Source organism: Protomyctophum parallelum, assembly GCF_964188405.1.
Source record: "Protomyctophum parallelum genome assembly, chromosome: 18".
Taxonomy (NCBI): domain Eukaryota; kingdom Metazoa; phylum Chordata; class Actinopteri; order Myctophiformes; family Myctophidae; genus Protomyctophum; species Protomyctophum parallelum.
The window spans coordinates 31,790,688-31,813,472 of NC_139716.1; the positions used below are offsets into that span (position 1 = coordinate 31,790,688).

The 22,785-nt window shown below is 44.4% G+C and overlaps 1 protein-coding gene across 2 annotated transcripts in view; it reads left to right on the plus strand.

Annotated features, from left to right (window-relative positions):
* tmem102 (transmembrane protein 102) overlaps window positions 1-22,785 on the plus strand; it is a 36,933-nt gene that overhangs the window by 8,945 nt on the left and 5,203 nt on the right. For both annotated transcript variants that reach the window (XM_083789204.1, XM_083789205.1), the window contains exons 3-5: window positions 14,843-15,208; window positions 17,746-17,948; window positions 20,156-20,368. In XM_083789204.1, coding sequence (XP_083645330.1) covers window positions 14,843-15,208; window positions 17,746-17,948; window positions 20,156-20,368 — 782 coding nt within the window. The remainder of the gene's footprint in view (window positions 1-14,842; window positions 15,209-17,745; window positions 17,949-20,155; window positions 20,369-22,785) is intronic.

Genomic DNA, 22,785 nt, shown 5'->3' on the forward strand with positions numbered 1-22,785 from the left:
CACAAATCATTTGGCTGTCGGGGCAGAAACCTCTCATCTCCATATGCATTGTTTGTGCATTGTTTTTCGTAAAACGGCCCGCTTGATCATGCTACAGCGACGTCACACACCAAAGTAGGAGAAGTAGCAGATCCTCAACATTTTTTTTATTTTTATGAAAAGACAGACAACAAAACAAAAAATAAGACAATACGAAAAAAAAAAAAGAAAAAAGGAGGAAGTCAAAAACAAAAGACAATGCTGCATTTTTCATATTACAAGATGCATTCATTGAAATCCTCTTACATTATTATCGCTAGGCTGAGAGAAGAGATCCCACTTTTCCCACTTTTTATAGAACTTATCCTCTTGTAGTCTAAGTATGAATGTTAGTTTTTCCATAACATACAGTTCCTCAGTAATGTCCATCCATTGTTCTTTGGTAGATCCACAACGTTTTGAGCTTGTCAATCTGCTACTTTTTGCTATTTAAAAAAAATAATCCATAAAGAATAACAGTTTTGTTGGACATATGTGAGGTTTCCACTTCAACAGAGACAAAATGGTCTCAAGGGTAGCAATAATATCCAAACGTACTGTAAAAGGAGCTCATAAACCGTTTATCAAATATGCATAAAGAAAGTCAGACGTGGCTTATGCACGTGCACGGTTGCACGTACGCAGACATGCACACAGGCTATTTAACCCATTTAGACCTGTGGTCGATTCTTCAAAATGTCTTCTAAGACACCAGTCATCCCGCAAATACCTTGTTCCAACCACTCCCTTCCAAAAAAACGCTACCAGAGCATCAAATCTCGCACCACCCGTCTCAGTAACAGTTTCTTTCCCCAGGCAGTCGGGCTGCTGAACAGCTGACCTTGAACTGCATTGCACTGTATTGGCACTTCACTTGCACTTTTTGTGTTTTTGTCTTTTTCTTTGCACTATAGATGTTTGTTTTTGTCCTGTGTATATAAGACTGAGAGTGCTCTGACTCTAAGCAAAAATAATTGTCTTTATACTCTGTATCTATAAATATGACAAATAAACCTGAACCTGAACCCAAATACTGATGGTTCTTTTCTGAAAAACCTACTGTAGGTTTCTATGTCAGTTGTTCTCAAACTATTCCATGTCAAGGACCCTTTAAAACTATATGTAATTGGCCACGGACCCCCATCTAAAAAATATGTTGTTTCAGGGACCCGCAGGGATCGTCTCTGAGGGACCTCGGAGACCAGGGATCGTAGCGCGAGTGCTGCACTATACGAGCTTGTAGATCTGCTATCTTCAATAGCTAAAGTAGAACATAATGGTTTCGCGTCCTGAATGGGCTAATGATGAAAGTGAATTGAATCGTTCAGGAACATTAACACCATTACTGAGACTCAACCAGTGGCTCTTTATATCACAACAAAGACTGTCGCCGATGTTTTCTGTTCCTTTCTGAATAAGTAATGCAATCAGTTTAAATATTGAGAGTTTTAATTGACCACTGTAATAGCTACATTACGAGAGGCAACGTGATTGATGTTGTTTCTTACATTTCTTTTTTTATATTTGTTTGATACGGAGCCTGATACGTTGCAAAAACAAAGCAGACTATATTTGAAAGCCAAGTGTCCCTATACTCCCTATTGTAATTGCATTATTCAGCGAAAGCCTGCCAAAGGATTCTTTTTGACATTGTGTTGACGTGTAGCTCTAATAAGAGAACAATGTCAGTGCAATAAAGCCCTTTGAATTGAATTGCATATACAGCTTTATAGCCGGTTCTTGGCGCTGATAACAATTCAATAAAAAAGCCACTGAGTCGCAGAGGTTCAGGTGAGGGAATGAAGCCGAGGGAGACATTCACTTTGTTCTGTTCAACTCCCTTAATTCATTCTGGGCGGGATCCCCTTTTGGTGTTAGCATTATGTTATGCTTTAGCTATTGAAAAAGATCTACAAGCTCAAAGCGCGCCACCAAGTGGCGCACTACGAGCTTGTAGGTCTGCTATTTTTGAAAAATCATGAACTTGTGGTGCAAAGCTTTGAATATAATATACTCTTTCAGAGCGAACGTTTTTAACTCAAATCTTTGCTTCTGGGAGGTGGTCCCTGAAACAACACATTTTCAGATGGGGGTCAGCTGCCAATTTCATATATTTTTGGGGGTCCTTGACATGAAATATTGAGAACCACTGATATAGAAACATGTTTTTCAGAAAAAAATACATTTGGTACCAAAAGTATATGCAGAGTGTCCCTATTTCACAAGGTATCATTATGGCCGAAATGCATTAAAATCTATTGAAAATTGCCCGTCTACAGGTTCACAGTGCATCGTGGCGCGTTGTGAGCTTGTAGGTCGGCGATTTTCAAATAGCCGAAGTTTAAATAGGGCTGAAGGGGTTTAATGTTAATAATGTACGTTTTGTAATAATACATATCTACAAAGTAACTAGTAACTACATTTTAAAATAATTATGGTGGAGTGAAAAGTACAATATTTTCCTTGAGATGTATAGTGGAGTAGAAGTAAAAGTATTACAATTGGAAAGTAAAAGTACCTATATAAAAATGAATAAAGTAGTAGAAAAAACGCGGCTCCCTCACGCATTAGTCAGGGAGCCGTGCTTTTTCTTTATTTTTGAGTGGTGCAACCACTCCTACAATCAGGAATGTCCGTGTGTATCATGTGTGTATGTATCATGTATCAGTCATGAGCACGAGTGGTGTGCGCATGCGTGAAATTGGAAAGAGAGAAGTATGAGACATGGCTGCCACCTGCTGGACGCAAATCCAACTACTGACTGTCTAGGTTCATTGATATCCATAATAAAGCTAATCTGACGGAGCAGAGAGAGAGAGAGAGGAGGGGGGGAGAGGGGAGTTGCAACACTCGGTTCACACAGGTGTGATTTTTTATGTTTATTTGAAACTGAAATATCCCTTAAGTAATAAGTACAGTACTTTGAGTAACAGATCTACAAGCTGTAAAGATGCAAATAGGGCTTCACAGTTCACTCACTGTATCGCAAACGACCTCTCATCAACTTAATTGATCTCTTGTCGCTTTATTTGGTTAATGATTTCCCTAAATGCAAGCGTTCAACTGTCAATTTCAATAGTTAGTATGTATACAGTACTGGCCTTGTCATAGAACTACCCTACCCCTGAGCCACTGCCGTCCCAAATGCTCTCGAGAAAAGTACAGTTTTGAGCCCTGGGGGTCCCCGACCATCGAAGTTAATGGGTTTTTTTTAGGATTTTTTTTCTCACGATTTTTCACCCCTGTGTCAATTATCTAATGTGATCCTGGGCTCCACACACCCTCCGCCAACCTAGTCCCCATATATGGAGGACAAGGGGAGAGAAACGGACTTGAAGGCCCTTTCCCAATTCCTTTTTTAACCCTACCCCTCAGCCCTTGCCCCTTCCACTTGTCCCTACATAATGAGTGTCAAGGGGTAGGGAGATAAATCATCCCCCTAGGAATTGGAACGTCCCTAAATATTGAAATATTGAACGTCCCTTGTAGAAATTGATATACAACCTGTTCTCAGAAAATAGCTGATCTGCAAGCTCACTACAGGCCAGTGGTCCCCAAACTTTGATGGCATTTCTGTCTCTAGGACCCCCAATTTATATTGTAAAATCAATGTTAATTAACTCTGAGAGTGTACAAACTATCATTTAGCCCATAACCCACTTTGGAAACTACTTTCCATTTGATTTAAGCTGTAGAGATGGAACGTAAATATAACATTGCTGTGGTTATGATGAAATAAATATGTTGTAATTTTGTCTCATGTTGGTAGCCCATGTATGTAATTCAGCTAGATATAGCTCATTCTGACACCTGCTCAACAGTTGTACCTGATTAATTGATTATTGTATTAACAGTTTGTATAGCATGGGTACAGATATATATACAGGGTTAGAAAAAGGAAAAACAATTTACAGTATAGAAAGAAGGGGCTGTGGTCACTGTTCATTGTTTTTAATATCATTAAGAACAGAGTCATTTTCTATCAATGAAAATGCCATTGTGATTCATCTCCATCCAATGTACAGTCTGCACAGCAGCTTGCAATCTGTTCCGTAGCTGGTTTGCCTGGGGAAAAAACACCATTGCTAATTAGTTATGCAAGTTTTGCAACTTGTGGGGATTAGTTTAACATTGGTCATGATAAAACCATAGCTATCACTGCAGCGAGTAGCCAACGTTATGCAGTGACAGCGTTATGTAGGTACAGTAGGCTATTTCACGGCTTTTAAGAGCTCCAAAAGCAGAATGTTGACATATCGTGGTCTGGGGGGTCGGACTGATGCCTGCTAATAAGCTATAGCTTGCATCCGAGTTGTATCACCGGCGCACCGGCGATAAATAAAAAAGAATAAAGCGCCGATGCGGCGCCAAATGAATGGGTAACGTTGTATGAATGCAACGCCGTATCATATCGTTAGTTCACGTGAAGTAATGTTAACCTTTGCTAGAGATTGCGATATTTTTGGCGATGCAGATTGTTAATACATTCAAATAATATTGGTTATTATAATATTTTTCCATAATAAAGGACATAAAAGGCTTCTTACCTCGTCCGCCTTTCAGCCCTCAGTGATGTTGCTCCGTTTGAAGTCCCGTCGAGATATCCCTTCAAACGAAGGGGATTCTACCCCTCACCCTCGGCCCTTCCCCTCCATCCAAAGACAATTGAGATAACCCTTCCCCCTCACGTGAACGCGCATAAGCAAGGGCAAGGGCTAAGGGCCAGGACGAAGGGGGGAATTGGGATTGGGCCGAACTCATGCTTCCTTCGATGCCTGAGTGTCCAAGTTGCTCCTTTACACCTGACAGGGGGGAGTTTCCCTGGTTGGACGTAGTAGCGCGTGGAAGGAACACGTTATTCCAACCAGTTCCTTTCCCCTCCATCAGGCGCCCCGGCTGACCAGGAGAAGGCAGTATAGAGACCAGGATTACTGCATGTTTTTTGTGAGGGTATACCTACCCTATAGGGGACACGGGGAGAACATGCAAACTCCACACAGAAAGACCCTTTCGCCAACCCCGCCTCGTGGGTTTAACAGGTTAATCGTAATCGAGGTTAAAAGTTTGAAACAATGGTAATATCAAAACATTAATTAAATAAATCGTATAGCTCCGCTCTGCTGGTAGATTTTCCGCATGATGTATGTAGTAATAAATCGGGCATAACAGTTTTGTCCATCTTTCACTATCTCTTTATTTCTTGGCGCTCTCATACGCCTCCTGTCTCATTGATCTGTGGAGTCCAGTGGATGGGATTAAATAGGAGCACATCCATCCATCCTGTCTGTTTTGAATTTTAATCTCCCCTCTAGATGCAAGGCTCATATTCGGCAAGAAGTTTAGAGGATCTCCACCTCTCAGCACGGGGGGGTTGTGTGGGGCCGATCCTGGTATTATCTGGAGCCCGGAGGATGGAAACTAAGTAACTATAGTAGGTACATGTATACTAAACTTTGATTGCCGGAGCGATTGGTGCAGGCGATGAGGAGATACGGCGGTGTTTCTGACAGACAGACATTCAGACAGACAGACATTGTCAGAATTGTAGTATGATGATTATAGTAGTATGATTATAGTATGATGATGATATGCAGGTCCTCCAGCTCTTTAATAAACAGAAAATACATTTTAGTTCGGAGAGAGTATGCATTTATCGGCTTCATTTTGTTCCAGTTTCCAATTTTGTCTGATCATTGTGTCATCACTTCCAATTTCACTCGTTTAATCTGTACCCTGTCTGAGTTCTCTAATCCTGATTGGATACGATTGGTATCCTGACCTGAAAATGCATTTTCTGTTTAATAAAAAGCAGGAGAGACATGGAGACTCCTGTTACTGAACACTATGGGGGGGGGGGGGGGGGCAGCAGACTGACCTCATGCCCCCTTCTATGCATGAGGAGTCCTAGCTGCTTCTTTTCACCTAACAGGGGGGAGTTTCCCTGGTTGGACGTAGCGCGTGGAAGGAACACGTTATTCCGACCAGTTCCTTTCCCCTACATCAGGCTGGCCAGGTGGAGGTAGTTTAGAGACCAGGACTACTGCATGTTTTTGTGAGGGTACCTACCCTACGGGACACGAGAAACGTTCAGTCTAGCCGTGGTGACTGGCATTCAGTCTCTGATACTAGCGTATACCTAAATGTAAATGAATGGAATCCAGTGACTTCCTCAAACATCTTAACAAATCACGGAAGCACTGAGGGTCCCTGGTTCACACTTTAAGTCGATGGACTAAACACGTCAGACCACTGGTATGAATGGTCTTGCCTCTTTCAACCTAGCATGGCATCACCGTTTTGGGCATATAATTATAGGCGTGAAATTCCAAAAAGCCTTAACAAAACAGTGAAAAGAACAAAATGTAGATTTTCTGTTGGGCTGCATCTCCGTTAGGGTTTAACGTTTACATTTTAAGCGGGGCTTAAGAGATTAATATTGTCGATTGAATTATATGATATGATATGAGACTAAAGTCAGCCCAATCCTTCTGTACCCTGCCACCAACGTGACGGCAATAACAATGACAGTTGTAACCCAGATTCATGTGTCGCAGTGAGTGCAAAACTGAGCCCATGCAGGGCTGGGCAATATCACTATAAAAAACTATACGTTTAATGGACGATTATCATTATTTTCTTTAAGTCATTGACTTAAAACATTGTCTCTAGCTGCCCTTGCCATATATTCCAGGTGTTTTCAGTAAACCTTTTATAAATTCATAGAATATGGCCTGGGCCGTGGCTCAGCGGTCCAGGCACCTTGGCTGGTAACCCAGTCTGACAGTGTGCCGCGGGTTCGACTCCTGATCCTGACGGCCTTTACTGCATGTCACTCCCCAATCTCTCTCCCCATTTCCAGTTAGCCTACTGTCTGTCCCTCCATAAAAATAAAATAAAAGCGAAAGCCACAAAAAAAACAAAACATTAAAAGAATTCATAGAATATTATTATAACGATCTTGTAGAGTGGGGGAAAAAAACACTTGTGCCGCCGCGATAATTACCCAATAGAATGTGGCTTGTTTTCACCCGAAACCACCAGAAGGCAGAGAAAAGATGATTTTTTGTAATCTTTTAGCATTATCCTAAACCAGCTGAAACGTAAGCTTGCAAATTGGCTATTTTCACTATTTTGGTATACGTCACCTTTGTGGCCTACCAAAAACAAAGTTTACTACAGGGTTAAGTGGTTAATCAGACTAATTGATTTAGTGGATTTGTTTGATAAGAAATTATATATATATATGTCTATATAAGAAAAAGACCCTGCTTTTTGATTACGCAATTAACCTACAGTACATGAGCCCCGGTTTGGATTATTATATTTGCGGGTAATTCCCCAGCCCTAATGGGACTCCATGCTGTTAGAGTAGCTATACATTAGCTTGCCCTACATTTGAGTTGTTAAGCCATTTAGGCCTGACGTCGAAAATTTAAAAAAGTCTTCTAAATGGTGAAAATTTTCTGAAAAACCTCATGTTTCTGTATCAGTGGTGCTCAATATTTCATGTCAAGGACCCCAAACATGATATGTAATTGGCCACCGACCCCCGATCTGAAAATATGTTGTTCCAGGGACCTCTCATGCAGAAGCAAAGATTTGAGTTAAAAACGTTCACTCTGAAAGAATATACATTCAAAGATTTGAGGCACATTTTCACGATTTTTCAAAAATAGCAGACCTACAAGCTCATAGCTCGCCACTCGGTGGCGCGCTATGAGCTTTTAGATCGGCTATTTTTCAATAGCTAAAGTATAACACAATGCTTTCCGCCCAAAATGAGTTAAGCAGAGCCCAACCGTCTTTTCACCAGAGCGCTGCGTTCCCATCATCATCACCCGTCAGCCTGCTCTACCCCATGCCGTTCCAAACCCACGCAACGCCTCACCTTATTTGGTGGAATCCCATTTTCCAGAGATTTACGGCACTATATTTAGACTCTATCACAAACTAGAGACGTGTGGCTGAATATTCACATCTCCCCCTCCTCCTCTCCTCTGCGGTCGTGATGAAAAGGGACCTCTTTTTTCCCCCCACTGCTCCTATTCCTGCTTATGGGTGCTGTGACGGCTGTGTCACATTGAATCCTGCGTTTGTGTGTGTGTGTGTGTGTGTGTGTGTGCAGGCAGGCGTACAGCACCTTTTAGGTCTGTGCTGCAGCTGCACATGCATGTTCGTTGTGCATGCTTAATAATAACACATGGAGACTTTGCATGTGCATGTTCTCTGGTGTGTGTGTGTGAGTGCATGACATGTGTGTTCTTTACACGTACGTTAGACACTTGAGGTTGTCGAGTGCCAGTCAGTGACAGGCAGTTAGCGGTTTCACTGCAGTAGCATCCTGACGTCTTCTTGTTACTCTTATCTCTCTGCCGAGCCCATTAGCGCGGACAGCGCTGACCTGTGCCGTATGCAAGCGCTGCCTCAGTGGCGGACGGACGGTTGGTACAATTGCCGTGTCGCCCTGCAACACGGATTCACTTCACGTGCGGGGACAGAATCTTTTCCGAGCAGGAACGACTGTCAAAAGCTATACCAGAAGCTCCAGCGATGATTAACGGGGGATCACTCACGTCACATCGGGGCTTTTGGCTCTTCCCCATTTAAATTAGTTTTTTTTTGTGGCTGTGAAAATGTCCTTGAATTCCCTGCAAAGTCACCCTCTCTGTGCTGTCACACTGTCCCTTAACGGCTAGTTCTCCCGTTCATAGTCGGCAGAGAAACCCTAGGTGGCAGTATACGGCTGAGTAACGTTTTGTTCTGTGTGTGTGTGCATGAATCACTACTGTAACTATCTATGCCATAGAGTACTATAGAGGCTAAAGACCGTCATAAATATTGGCAGTGGGTTCTCAAACTGTTTAATTTCAAGGACCCCCATAACTCTGAGAATGGTCAAAATGGAATCAAATGGTAGACGTTAAAGCTTCAGGGTCCATTTGTACACTCTCAGAGTTACAGAAATGTTAGGGTCCATTTGGTTGGATCTCTCCCCCCCCCCCCCCCCCCCCCCCCCTAACCCCCCAAGGACCACTGAGCGTCCCTGGACCCCACTTTAAGAACCACTGGTCTGTGGGCTGATGTTAAACACTTGAGCCCTATATAACTGATGTTGTCTCGAAAGGCTCAAATAGCCGATCTACGAGCTCACAAAGTGTCGCAATGCGACATATCGTGAGGTAGTACATTCTTTTTACCATTTTTGGCCATTTCCACCGATAATGACATCCAAAACGGGGGCACCAGATTCAAATTGTTTAATTGTATCGACCGTGTAAACGCCTTTGGAAACGCACTCCATTGCTTTTTATTTCGTCTCCCTCGGCAATCGTTCCCAATGTTGTTTTTCCCTGTGTTTCTTTATTACAAACAAAACGTAATCGAGTGCAGCCTAATCTCAGAACTGTACGCATCCAAGTCTCGAGAGTGCAATCTGACGGAGCGAAACCGTGAGTAAAATATGTAATTTGTTTCTGCAAAACAGGCATGTGTATATCGTATACCCAGGGTGAGTGAGAGAGAGGGAGAGAGATTATTTTAAAGCAAACACTTTTAACTCATATCTTTGTTTCTGGAACAAAATATTTTTAGATGGGTGGGGTCAGTGGCCAAATACATATCATTTTGGGGATCCTTGACATGAATAGCGCTACCATAGAAACGTAAAGTTTTTCAGAAAGCTGTTGGCCTCGGGTCTACTGACGTGTGTTGCCAGAGGAGCAGCATGCCATGTGTCATTATGTGTACTCGATGTCAGCAGTCTGTTTTCATTTTAACACACCTGAGTTCAGAGTGGAAATGTACAGGCTCTTTTTGACTATGTGCGTCCCGTAGGACACAACCCAGAACCTTCCATAAACGGAAACCTTTCACAGACCATGTAGATCTAGTTCTATAAGTGCAAGTTCTCATATACTTTGACCTCCATCTGGAAACGGTACAACTGAATAAGTCAGACCTATACAGACATGGTATCGGGCCTAATCAAAAATACTCGTATTTCTCTCAAATGGAAAGCATTTCAAATATCAAAAGTGATTTCCTTATGGGATTATAATTATAATCCATGTCTGTGAAACCAACCCTATTCCTATGTTCCTATGCCAACGTGTGTGTGTGTGTGTGTGTGTGTGTGTGTGTGTGTGTGAGATACATGTAGGCTTCGCGTGTGCATGTTATGGGGTGTTATGTTTGTGTGTGGGGGGGGGGGGGGGGGGGGGGGGCGGGGGGATAAGTATTGGGTGACTGGTGATAGCACCAGTCAGGATTCTAAAGTAGATTATTATATTCTTTGAACTAAGTATACCCTCAAACAGGCAGAGGAACACTGTTAGTGCTTACAAAACCCTGAGCGATTGAGAGGGCCAAGACCCAGACATGGCCCCTGGAACACACCAGAGGATGCCAGGCTAAAATACTTGGCATCTGTTAAACTCGCCAATGCCGAGAAGCCCCTTTCTTTTTCTTTAACACTTTGAGGGCTTTTTATTAAAAGATGACATATGATATACAGATGCTGCCGGGATTGTTTAAAACCCATTCTGCCCCACCAGTTAAACAGAAACGCAGTCTAGTTGGCCAGAGATATGGGACAATTGAAAGAATAAATAACCGTGGGCGCATACATATGTGCACATCGCATGCACGTCAGATTATTATTATTATTATTTTTATCGATTTCCGGTTACGTCGTCATAACGCGACGGCCTCGTCACCAGGTCCACGACAAATCCGCTATTTATTTTTAATTTAATTCTTAAAATTAAAGACATAAAACAAATAGCGGGTTTATAGCGTATTACGAAGGGGGAGACGATGGATTCAATAGCGTGGAACATGGGTTATGCGGTCAACCGTGGTCTGTTTACTTTTGTCCAAAACGTTGGTGATTTTTCAGTATTCTAAGGGTGTGTTGCTGTGTAGCTTGTTGCTGATTGTCGCCAGTAAAAAAAACAAGGTGTTTGCAAGGAAGTGAAGGGTCAACATTCACCTCCGTTCTTTCTATGCAACAGGGAACGGGAGCCCAGGTGTCGGGTAGGGTAGCCTTACCCCTGCTGAACCCTTCTCTCTCTCTCTCTCTCCTCTCTCCCCCTCTCTATCTCTCTCTCTCTCTCTCTCTCTCTCTCTCTCTCTCTATCTATCTCTCTCTCTTCCCTCTCAACGCTTCCTCCCTCTTTCTTTCCAACTCAAAGTCTGCCAGGTTTCAAAATCCTAGTAATTGATTGGTCACATTTTGTCACAGGAGCTGAGCTCAGGTGAACAGAACAGGCACAGGGAGTAATTATGGGGGACCGAGGGAGCATGGCTTCCCATTGCTTTTAGTGCAGCTCAGGTGCCAGGCTGCCAGCAGCAAAGTGTTTTTAAACCCATCATATTGTGGAGATAGAAGCAGGCGTTTGGAGACACAAAGACTGGTGCAGGGGATGCAACTATACCAATTATTTTCTCAGCGAGTATTCTGTCCATTATACGTTGTCCCCCTAACCAAATAATTAGAAAACGTATCATTTAATCAAAAATAATTCTACTTGACTTGCTAATACATTTATTTGTCTGATTCACCTTTGTAAACATCGGTGTGAAAATGGTAAAGATATCTCATTTCAATCTCACAACTAAAAGCTCACAGATCCGTGTATTATTCCTCCACTGTGACTCATCTTTTCACATAAGGTTAGGAATGCACACACGAAACACCACGTGCACTAAATCCGTCCCCAAAACTCTCCCTGCTGTGAGTGACCTAGTTTTTTTCCGCTCGCTTTCAAACGAGGCCGTTCACGGATGGAATTTATGGCTTATTTAGTCTATGAAGCATCAGCCTTTTGTTTATCTCCCTCGACAGAATGTGGTCAAAATCGTTTATCTCTCTTTCAGACACACACGCCATCCCAGAAAAAACATCTCTCTCTCTCTCGTGTTGTCTCACTCTTATGGAGACTCTTGGAGACGTGAACACTACATAACTCACTGACATTAAAACAGCACGGATTGCCGCGCAGGGTTGTGCCCTCTTAATTGGATGAGAGGAATCCCGTTAGGAGCTTTTTCTGGCCGCTGGCCACAGTAGCTGGTGGACCGCGTGTCCCCTGTGTGCCCGTCTCTGCTGCCACACTCTGCCCATTAGAGAACCTGAGAACAGATTCTATACAAAATGTCTTCTGAAAAACGTATCAGTGGTGCAGTACTTGGTTTAGACAGTTTTTAGTTTAGACTAGTCATTGGTTAGACCAGTCATTAGTCCTACAACCCTAACCTCCCACGGGGCAGCACACCTAAACCTAACCTTATCCCATGTCTAACCAATGACTAGTCTAAACTAAGTATGCACCCCCTGAAGAACGTATCAGTGGTGCACTGGTGCTCAAAACTTTTGAGTGGTGCAACCACTCCCCTTAGGACGCCCCGGGGACCCCCCGGAGACCCCCACATGGTAACTCTCATTTCTCTATACCGTTTCGGACGTGGGGACCCCCCCACATGGAGTTGCACCACTCACTTCACAAGGGTGTGATTTTTCATGTCAACCCAGCAGAATTATCTGTATTTGGCCGTGTACCCCCATCTGAAAATGTTGTTCATTGTGAAAGAATATATATTCAAAGTTTTGCACACATTTTCACGATTTTAGCGTTATTTTTCCAACAGCTGAAGTTTGAAATAATGGTTAAAGGTTGGTTAAAAGCTATAAGGTGACGCAGACGCGCACACACACATACTGCAGCTCTTCCATACGGGAGGGCACATTGGTGTACCCAGTCATGCGCTCCGCCCCTCAGCCCCTTTAGGCTTTTAGTCAAGAGACCCAGAGCTGGCCCAGGCCGTAGCGTAACGGTCTGGGCACCGGACTGGTAATCCAGTCGCAGTGTGCCGCGGGTTCGACTCCCGGACCCGACACGGCCTTTACTGCATGTCATCCCCCCATCTCTCTCCCGTTTCCTGTCAGCCTACTGTCTGTCCCTTCAAAAATCAATAAAAGGCGTAAGCCGCAAAAAAAAAAAAAAAAAAAAAAAGAGACCCAGAGCTCCCTCTTCTCTCGCCACGAGGCCGTCTCTCATTGGCTCCTCTGAACAACATAATTTACTTGGGCCGCCATTCCCTGAGGGTCTCTCTCTAAAGCCCGGGAACTTTACAGCACAGTCAAAGTACCCATAAAGGGATTTGGCAGCCGAGACGTTTCTCATATAAACTGTTTTTTTAGAGAGTTTTTGTGGGCTCTCTGTTTGGAAAGCTGCCTGCCTGACGGGGCCAGGGGAGGAGAGAGGAGAGGGGGAATCGATGAAATGTTACCGTTCTTGACAAGTGACTCTGTCTCACTCTTCTCACCCGTCCATATATATAAATATATATATTCTCTCCTGCCTGTGTTCTTTATTCCCTCACAAGCTTTGCCCTCAGTTTGTGTCGAGCCAGTGATGCGGTGACTGTATATCGTTCAGCCAGCAGTAGTGGTGGCGGGGCAAAGGAGGAAGTTGCTACAGGGGGAACTTGTTTTAAGCGCGCAGCTGGTGTTGTGAAGTTCGCCGCTGGTCACTGAGGGAGCCGTTAACTTCACAGGCGTGCTCTTCAGTCAATATTACTGCCGCTGTGAGCTCATAAATATATGCAGTGCCTTTCCAAAAACAATTATAGTTATAGTTATAGTGTATATATATATATATATATATATATATATATATGTGTGTCCCGTTCCTCACAGAGCACGGCTGTTCTCTCTCTTAATCTCTCTCGGTGTGTGTCTCACACGTTCTGTCTCTCTTGTCTTGGAAAAACGTAGTGGCAGCAGCGTCTACATGGGCGACCCGGGGGTCCACATGCGGCCCCCACCTTCACTTAATGTGGCCCCCAAGGTTAATATCCCAACATTGATATGTTATTTATTTCAGCTGTTACAATTCCAAACATGCAAACATGACCCGCTTTAATTACGTCATTCTAGTACGTGAATGACTAGTGAATTGTCTTTTATAAACGTCCAATGAATTTGCATTTAAGTTCATAAAGTTATCATAAGTAACCTATAATTAAATGCATTTGAAATTAAAGAAACGATACACAGGATTCCAATTCTAAAAAAGAAATGAATCCGGATTTCAATTCAAATATAGCAAACATGGCAGATCTACACGGTCACAATTGAGCTTGTAGATCTGCTATTATTGATAGGACAGTAATGTGCAACGTGGCCCTCTGGAATGAGTGCAGACCTATAGTTCAAAGTTGCCCACCCCTCTAGTGCAGTGGTCTATTTGGGTACCAACTCTCCATCATTTATCTGGGGACCACCTGGAACCCCCTCAAGGACCACTGGTTGAAAACTAAACTACTGCTCTAATTGGCTAGATGAAATGACTAGTACACTTCATCTTGAGAGAATAAGGTATTTCCTGAGAAACAGAGTGAGACAATTTGATAAAGTTTGGCTGCCCCTTGTCCATTACTTGAGTAGAAACAATTAATAGACAGGATACCATTGATATGGTTGACTGTACGCCATTTTCTTTTCAGATGTTTTCCATTTTTCAAATAACTATTTCATTCTATAGTATGCTGTGTCACTGAGCAGTATGGGTGGGAGGGTTGAGGGTTTTCTTTCTCTTTTTTATTTTCTATAAAGAAAAATGTAATTCATATCATAATGTTTGTAACAATTTATAATCTGTTCTCAATAAAAACATATTTGACCAAAAAAAAAAGAAAACTACTGCTCTAGTGGATCTCATGTGCCTCCGTCTCCCAGCACATGAGTTTGGTTTTGCCGTATAACACTTCCCGTTGGCGTGACCCATTGTCTTCTCTCTCCCTCTCTCCTCTGCCAACACAGGCCTGGTGCAGAAGGTGGACCAGCGCCTCCCGGTGGCCAACGAGTACCTGCTGCTGTCGGGCGGGGCGCGCGAGGGCGTGCTGGACCTCAACCCCGAGGAGCTGGGCGACTACGCGCGCGGCGCCGACTACGACCTGGACTTCACGCTGCTGGTGCCGGCGCTCAAGCTCCACGACCGCAACCAGCCCGTGACGCTGGACATGCGGCACTCGTCGCCCTGCCACTCGTGGCTCAGCCTGCGGCTGTGCGACTCGCACACGCTGGCCCGCTGGGGCGTCTGCTGCCAGGAGGAGGAGGAGGCGGGCACGCCGCCGGAGGACGAGGAGGAGGAGGACGAGGGAGGAGGAGGAGGAGGAGGAGACATGGGTAGGGAGAGGAGGGGAGAGGAGGGGTACAAAAGGGTGGAGGGAACAGAGAAGGTATAGGGGTGTACAGGGGGTCGGTGTCGTCCATAGCTTCTTAGGAGTCGGGAGCAACTTAGGGCCGATTCATACTCCTATTTTACCGCTGTTTCGGCGCTGTAGAAATCTTCAGTAGCACCGAAGAGCCGACTTTAGGACGGTACCCGCCCCCCCGAACCTCAAATGACGTCACATTGTAGGCTCTACAGCGCCGAACCGACTTTTATTCGGCTCTAAAATAGGAGTGTGAATCGTCCCTTAGTTTGCTTCATCGCATTTTGATTTGTTGCAAGCGTTTATCGTTGAAGATGTTGTGAGCTGAAAATAGCCAACCCAAAAGGGGGTCATACCATCAGTCTACAGTCATTAGTCAGACAAAACCTGTGCTGCAGGTTAAAATTCACCCGTGTTACGGGTTAAAAATCACCCGTGTTGCGGGTTAAAAATCACCCGTGGAGGGGCGTCCGCTGGTCAAGTGGTCCAGGCGTTCGAGTCCCGTTCATGACGACCTTTGCGGCGTGTCTCTCCCCTTCTCTTTCTCCCTCTTTCCTCTATTTTCACTTGATACTATCAATAAAGGCCAAAACAAAAAATAAAAAAATAAATCACCCGTGGCTCCCGACATGCGTGGCAAAACTAATCCGTGCTGCGGGTCAAATCACCCGTGGCTTCCTGCGAGGTTAGGTTAGGGTTTGGGAGGGTGTCTCACTAATGCTGTGTCTGATGCTTTGTGAACTAACAGATCGGCTATATTCAAGCTGTCGTGCATAACCGTGAGAGCAGGGAGGGAAATATGGCAAAGTGGCATATTTGGCTGCTTGAATCTGGCCTCTTTAATTAGCCCCTTCTAAGAGGGCTTAGAGAGATGCAAAAGAACGGCTAAATAAATGGGACAGTAGGGAACAGAGTTCAGTTAGAAATCAGAAATGTACTGGAGAATGTAATGGAAAGAGAGATGAAGGAATGGGCAAACAATGAAAGAGATTAAGAGAGAGAGGAGCCTGAATGGGAAGCTTGATAGTGGAGGATGAGTACAGGAGAAAAATGATGAAGGAATGGGCAGCGACAGCGAGGGTAGATTGAGTTTGTTTTAGGCTTCACCGTCAGGTGTAATGTGATGAATGGCGTTTGTCCCCAGCCCGCCCCTGTAATCCTTCGCCTTGACACTTCCCCTGGAAATAAGCACCGGAAACATTTATCGAGTGTGACTTTGCATACAATAACGTTCACCTTCTCTCCAAAGCGTGTAACTTTTCCCCACCTAAAATAAAGCAATGACATTTAGAGCTAGGGCTCTCTTTTATATACAGTACTCTGTTTACTATGTTCTTACTTTATCTCCAATTTTAGTTTCCTACAGTTTATGTACAGTACTTACAGTAAGTAGTGCAAGTGGTTCCACGACGATGCTTCGTACAGAACCGTGGACCGTTTTAGTAATGCTGGCAGCCTTGTAGAAGCGGGCAAGGCAGGGAGAGTCAAGGCTCATACATAGTCTGGATTTTCGGTGGTTAGGTGACCACCGAACTACAACATAACGTCACGAGCCGCGGTGAAGAGCAAACCACCGCTCCAGCCCTTCTCTCTGTTTTTGAGTGGTGCAACCACTCCAAGGAACAGCAATGTCCGTGTTCACCTATGTCTGTGCCTATGTATGACTATGACTACCGTACCAGTAGGGGCGCTGTTGTGCCAGAAACAGAGAGAGATAGTATTAGTGCTGCACTGTTGCCTGCTAATGAGAGAGAGAGAGAGAGACGAGAGGAGAGAGACGTGTTGCACCACTCAGTTCACACAGGTGTGATTTCGTCGACTAATACTATGACGAAATATGTTCGTCGACTGCATTTTTTCACTGACGGAAACTACGATAAATGAAAACTAAGCCATGATGACTAAAACTACGAGTAAATATATTGACAATTTGAATTTAGTCAATAAATAAAAACTAGACTAAAATGTTAGGAAGGGACCTAGTGGACAACATAAACAGTATAAGTCAAAGATACAAGTCATTTTACACTTGGTTGCATGCTGAAAATAGCAGATCTACAAGCTCACGACGTGTGACACGTGTAAAATCAGTCATTACGACGGCATCAAGGCCTGCCGAAATACATGCTAGTTGACTAAATCAACTGTCGGTTTAGTCGTTTTAAAATCGTATGACATTTACCGGTAGTCAACTAAAAGTAGACCCAACAGTAAATAATTCCAGGTGACAAAAAAACTAAAAATCTAAACTTGCTGTCAAAATCAACACTTTAGTTTAGTTTATTTTTTATTTTTTTCCATAGAAAAATACATTCTCAATTCATCACAGTTTGTCTTATTCTGGGGGAAAAAGGTAGGTAGACACATGGGTAGGTAGACACGGACATTGCTGGTTGTAGGAGTGGTTGCACCACTCAAGCAAACAAGCAAAACAGTATGCTAATAGTCACAGTAGTAACATTTTCACAAAAAAACACTGCTTCATCATGTCCGTCCGTCCCGCCACAGGTGTCGGCTCCGCCCCGTCCTCCCTGGGCTCTCCTCACCACCAGTCTCTGGACGGCTGCTACTTCTCCCCGTCGCTGGTGGCCGACTGGTTCTGGGGCGTGGTGAGCGAGGCCGTGGACGAGCTGCGCCGCTGCCCCCAGAGGGGCATCCCCGTGCCCGAGAGGCTGGAGAGGAACGGGCCCCTCGCCACCATCATCCTGCAGGTATGAGGGGTCCTTTCAAACCGGGCAGCCATTAACCACTCCCAATGCCCAGGACGAAGTTCTTTGTCCTTTCTATTAGTAACGCCCAGGACGATGTATTGACCAAAAGACGAAGTTTATTGATATGAGAACGGATCGCATGGCTCCACCAGCTAGGAGCGCCTGTTGGCCAATCCTCTGTGTTGCGTAAGAGTGAGAAGTCATCGAAAAACTGTTTTTTCGATGAATACGAAAATCTTAAAACATTAATAACTCGCGATCTAAATCATCCCTAATTATGAAAAAAATATCCTGTGTTAGACGGCGCTCCACGGTCCAGTCGCTAGTCACGATAGATTTATTCTTACCTCCCGTTGTTGGGTAAAGTAATAAGTCTAGTAGTCTAAACTAAAGCCTGGTACCCCCTGGCAGTGGGTTGGTGTTGAGTGGGAGGCACCATGTCCTACCGGTGGGGGGGACTCCTCACTGGCAAGTGAGACAAGGGGTACTACTGGGCTAATAGTAGTAGAAATAGAGAAATGTGCGAGAGAGAGGATGAATTGGCATAATTCATTTACTGGGAATAAAAGGAGATAAAAAATTATTGGTTACTCTAAATGAGAAAACTAAAAATGGCGTAGCAGCCGAAGGCTTAACATACTGTTACGATGACCCACATTCCAACAAAAAAAAAAAAAGTATACATTTTATTTAGGGCTCCTCTAATAACTGCATCGTAATCTTTGCAATTCAATGGCCCATTAACACATTTTGGGTGGGAACCCCTTTTGGTGTGCTTTAGCTATTTAGCTATTTAAAAATAGCATATCTACAATAAGGTTGGGCGATATGCCAATTTTTTTCAACCGCCAATCGTCTGACCAATATTCGCCGATTGACGATGTATTCGTGTCATAAAAGTAAAGTGAGAACAGCTCACTGCAGGTCGCAAAAAAGCCAGATCTACAAGCTCTCATGGCGCCGCGTCCTGCCTGTTTTCGCAGCTCCGTTCGCTAGGCGTTGAGAGCTTGTAGATCAGTCTGTTTCTGCAGACTGCAGCGCAGCCAGGCAGGGTAACTAGCTCCCTTCCCTCCCCGCACGTCGGAGGCTCGGAGCGGAGCCCACAAGCTGCTGCGGCCGCCCCGGGCTGATCCACACAGGCTCTCAAGGCATCGCGTCCTGCCTCTTTTTGCAGTGCCGTTCGCTACGCGTTGAGAGCTTGTAGATCTGTCTATTTTTGCAGCGCTGGTGTCGGGGTTTGTTCACGTTGTCAATAAAAATAACTTGGATTACAGGCGGAGATGAAGTTCAATCAGTGGGTTGCACCAGTATTGGCTACACGCTAAGCTAATGCTAAGCTAAGCGCTATTATGATCCCCGAGCCTATACACTAACACTAGTAGAAAGTTTTTTTTATTTCCCCCCCCGCCACTCACGGGTGGCGCATTGGGATTGTGATGAGACACGAGACAGCAGTGTGCATTCTGTTGTGACTGTATATTATTAAACTGCATGGGTCTGGACTCCGGAGCTTAAACAACATGTAGGCTACATCCTCCCAGCTCCCAGCCTTTACTTTGGCTGGCGGCTGCCGTAAGTGCCGTGCCCCGGTGCCCGATGCTGGCTGCTGACAGTGCTGAGTGCGGGGACAGTGGGAGGCTGGGAGCATACCATTATAACGGGGGATTTTCACCCGGCCGCTGTTACTACATGTTGCTCACACTTTACATGTTAATTGGGCTAAATCGTCCCGAGAAATCGCCTAATAAAAATATTCGGCGATTGGATTCGTATATTCGCGATTGACGATGTATTCGTATCGTCACCCAACCCTAATCTACAAGCTCATAGCGCGCCACCGAGTGTCGCGCTACGAGCTTGTAGGTCTGCTATTTTTGAAAAATCGTGAAAATGCGGCACAAATCTTTGAATACACATTCTTTCAGAAGACTTTTTATTTTTATTTAATTTTGTTGTCAGGGGGCTAACTAACCAATGAGCCGAAAACCATAACTTTGGACGTGTGCTCTTTGGATATTGTGCTGATGTCGTCCCATGTCGTCTGTCTCTGTCTGTCTGTCTGTCTGTCTGTTGTCTTCCTCTGTAATGTATTTTTTGTTGTCATTGATGTTTTATGTGTGGCTGTAGCTGGGGTGAAAGCCCAAGACAAATTTCCCTTGTGGACAATAAAGTTTACCTTGACCTTGTCTGTCTGTCTGTCTGTCCAGGCTGGCTCCAGCCGGGTGCTGTACGACCTGCTGCCCGTGGTGTCCTTCCGGGGCTGGCCGGCCGTGGCCCAGGGCTGGCTCACCGCCAACCACTTCTGGGACGGCAAGATCACCGAGGAGGAGGCCATCTCCGGCTTCTACCTGCTGCCGTGCTGCTCGCCGCTGGGCGGACGCCCCGACAGGGAGTGGAGACTGGCCTTCTCACGCAGCGAGGTGAGGCCAAGTCACCAAAGTGTTCTGTTGACTATACAGCCCCCAAACCACACCAAAGGGTTCCGTTGACTATACAGCCCCCAAACCACACCAAAGGGTTCCGTTGACTATACAGCCCCCAAACCACACCAAAGGGTTGAGCCCGGGACGAGACGGTTTTAGCCGTTCGTCCCAGCGGTGTGTTATGTCCTGTTGCACGTCGACCCAAGGGTTTCAACTCCTCGCAACCGTTTGGTTGCAACAGCTGCAACGATAGCACGTAACCTGGTGGTGTTCTTTTTTTTTTATTATTCTTTATTTAGCGACATCCACAATCATATTATACAACCATTTTTCAAATAGTGTTTCTTTGTCCACATGCTGTTTTTTTTTTTCTTTTTTTTTAGACTGGAACAAAAAAAGAATAATAATAAAATAAAGCATATGGGAGATGATGTGTACAGAAATTAAGGTGCAATACAATATAACACGCACAGGGAGACATAAGGGAGTATTTGAAACCGTGAGCAGTAATTAAAATAAAAACAACAGAACCAAAAAAAGAGACATGAGTAAGACAGAATCATTCAGTCCTTGCCGCTACAAAATCTCTTCTCAGGAATAATATATTCCACCCAATTAGACCAAAACTTTATACATTTCTCCTTCTGCAGTCTGAGAGAGAAAGTGTTCTGTTCCATATTATAAATATCATTTACTATTATCTATCCATTCTTTTATGGTGGCGGCCTCAGGATCCTGGTGGTGGTGAGTGCGATCCTTATGCCCAAAGAGTATGAAGTAGCCGGAAACAAAACTCAAGTCCACAAGTAAATGAACGCTGTTCACGTTGAAACCTCGTAGCTAAACAGCCGACCGAAGCGCACCTACAGTATAGCTTTGATAATGTGCTGCAGCCACAGAGTGCTGCATTCTATACGCGGCGCAGTGATATTGAACACGACAAAAATAGTACCATATGGCAGAGCGATCGAAATCTAACGAAAGTTGCTCTCTACAGTATATGTTAGAAATAGGTCAACAATACAAATGACGGTAGTTTTATGGATTGATTTATTTTTTAATGTGTGGCCCCCAGTGCCAGCTGGAACTACTTAATATTCTCCAAATCCAGAGCAGTACTGGTCCCCCTCCATTAATGTTGCCCAATCGACGCTCCCAGCCTGGTGCGCTCGGTTATGAAACGATTAATGTTCCGTCTTTTGATTAATCTCCGTCCGGGACGTGGAGCGTAATTATTTGATAGGACGGAGACCTCCGTTTTGGCAGGTAAGAGTGTTAATAGCAAGTATGTCATACAGCTTTAAGTCCAAAAATCCGAACTAACCCTTTAAAAGTTGAAAGCTTGAGGTTTTTCATTTGGCATGGGATGAGTATATATATATATATATATATATATATATATATATGTATATACACACATATAAACGTGCTCTACAAGAAGCTAAAAACACATACTACTCCACATTAATAGCCAACAACAAAAACAACCCCAGATTACTTTTTGACACAATCGCCAACCTCACCAAAACCACTCTCCCAACTCCCCCCTTCCATCAATCCCCTAGATTTCCTTCCATTTTTCAACAACAAAGTGGAGTCAATTAGAGAGCAGACTAAAGGCCTATTCATAGTCTGGATTTTCGGTGGTAAGGTGACCACCGCTCCGGTGGTGAGCTGACCACCGGAGCTGAAATAACGTTGAGCGGTGGTGAGTAAAAACAGGGAGAAGGGCTGGAGCGGTGGCGGTGGTTTGCTCTTCACCGCGGCTCATGACGTCATGTTGTAGTTCGGTGGTCACCCCACCACCGTAAAACCAGACTATGTATGAGCCTTTAGAGCACTGCTACCGCTTCACCCACAACCGCCTCCCAACCTCCAATATCCAATCTCCCATTTATGTCAAAACTGCTGGAAAAAGTTGTTGCCTGTCAGCTTACAGCCTATCTCAGCAGTAACAATCTTTTTGACAATTTTCAATCCGGTTTCAGATCCCACCACTCCACAGAAACCCCTCTGGTTAAAGTGTCAAATGATCTGCTAATGGCAATGTATGCGGACAGGACCTCTCTCCTGCTGCTCCTCGACCTTAGTGCCACATTTGATACGGTCGATCACTCAATTCTCCTCGATCGTTTAGAACATCTAATTGGTATCAAAGGTCCTGCACTTTGGTTCCGCTCCTACCTCTCACATAGATCTCAGCGCGTGCTCTTCAATAATTCAATGTCCGATTTTTTTTTTTTTTTTAAGATATTTTTTTTTGTGGCTTACGCCTTTATTGATTTTTTAAGGGATAGAAAGTAGGCTGACAGGAAACGGGAGAGAGATGGGGGGATGACATGCAGTAAAGGCCGTGTCGGGTCCGGGAGTCGAACCCGCGGCACACCGCGACTGGATCACCAGTCCGGTGCCCA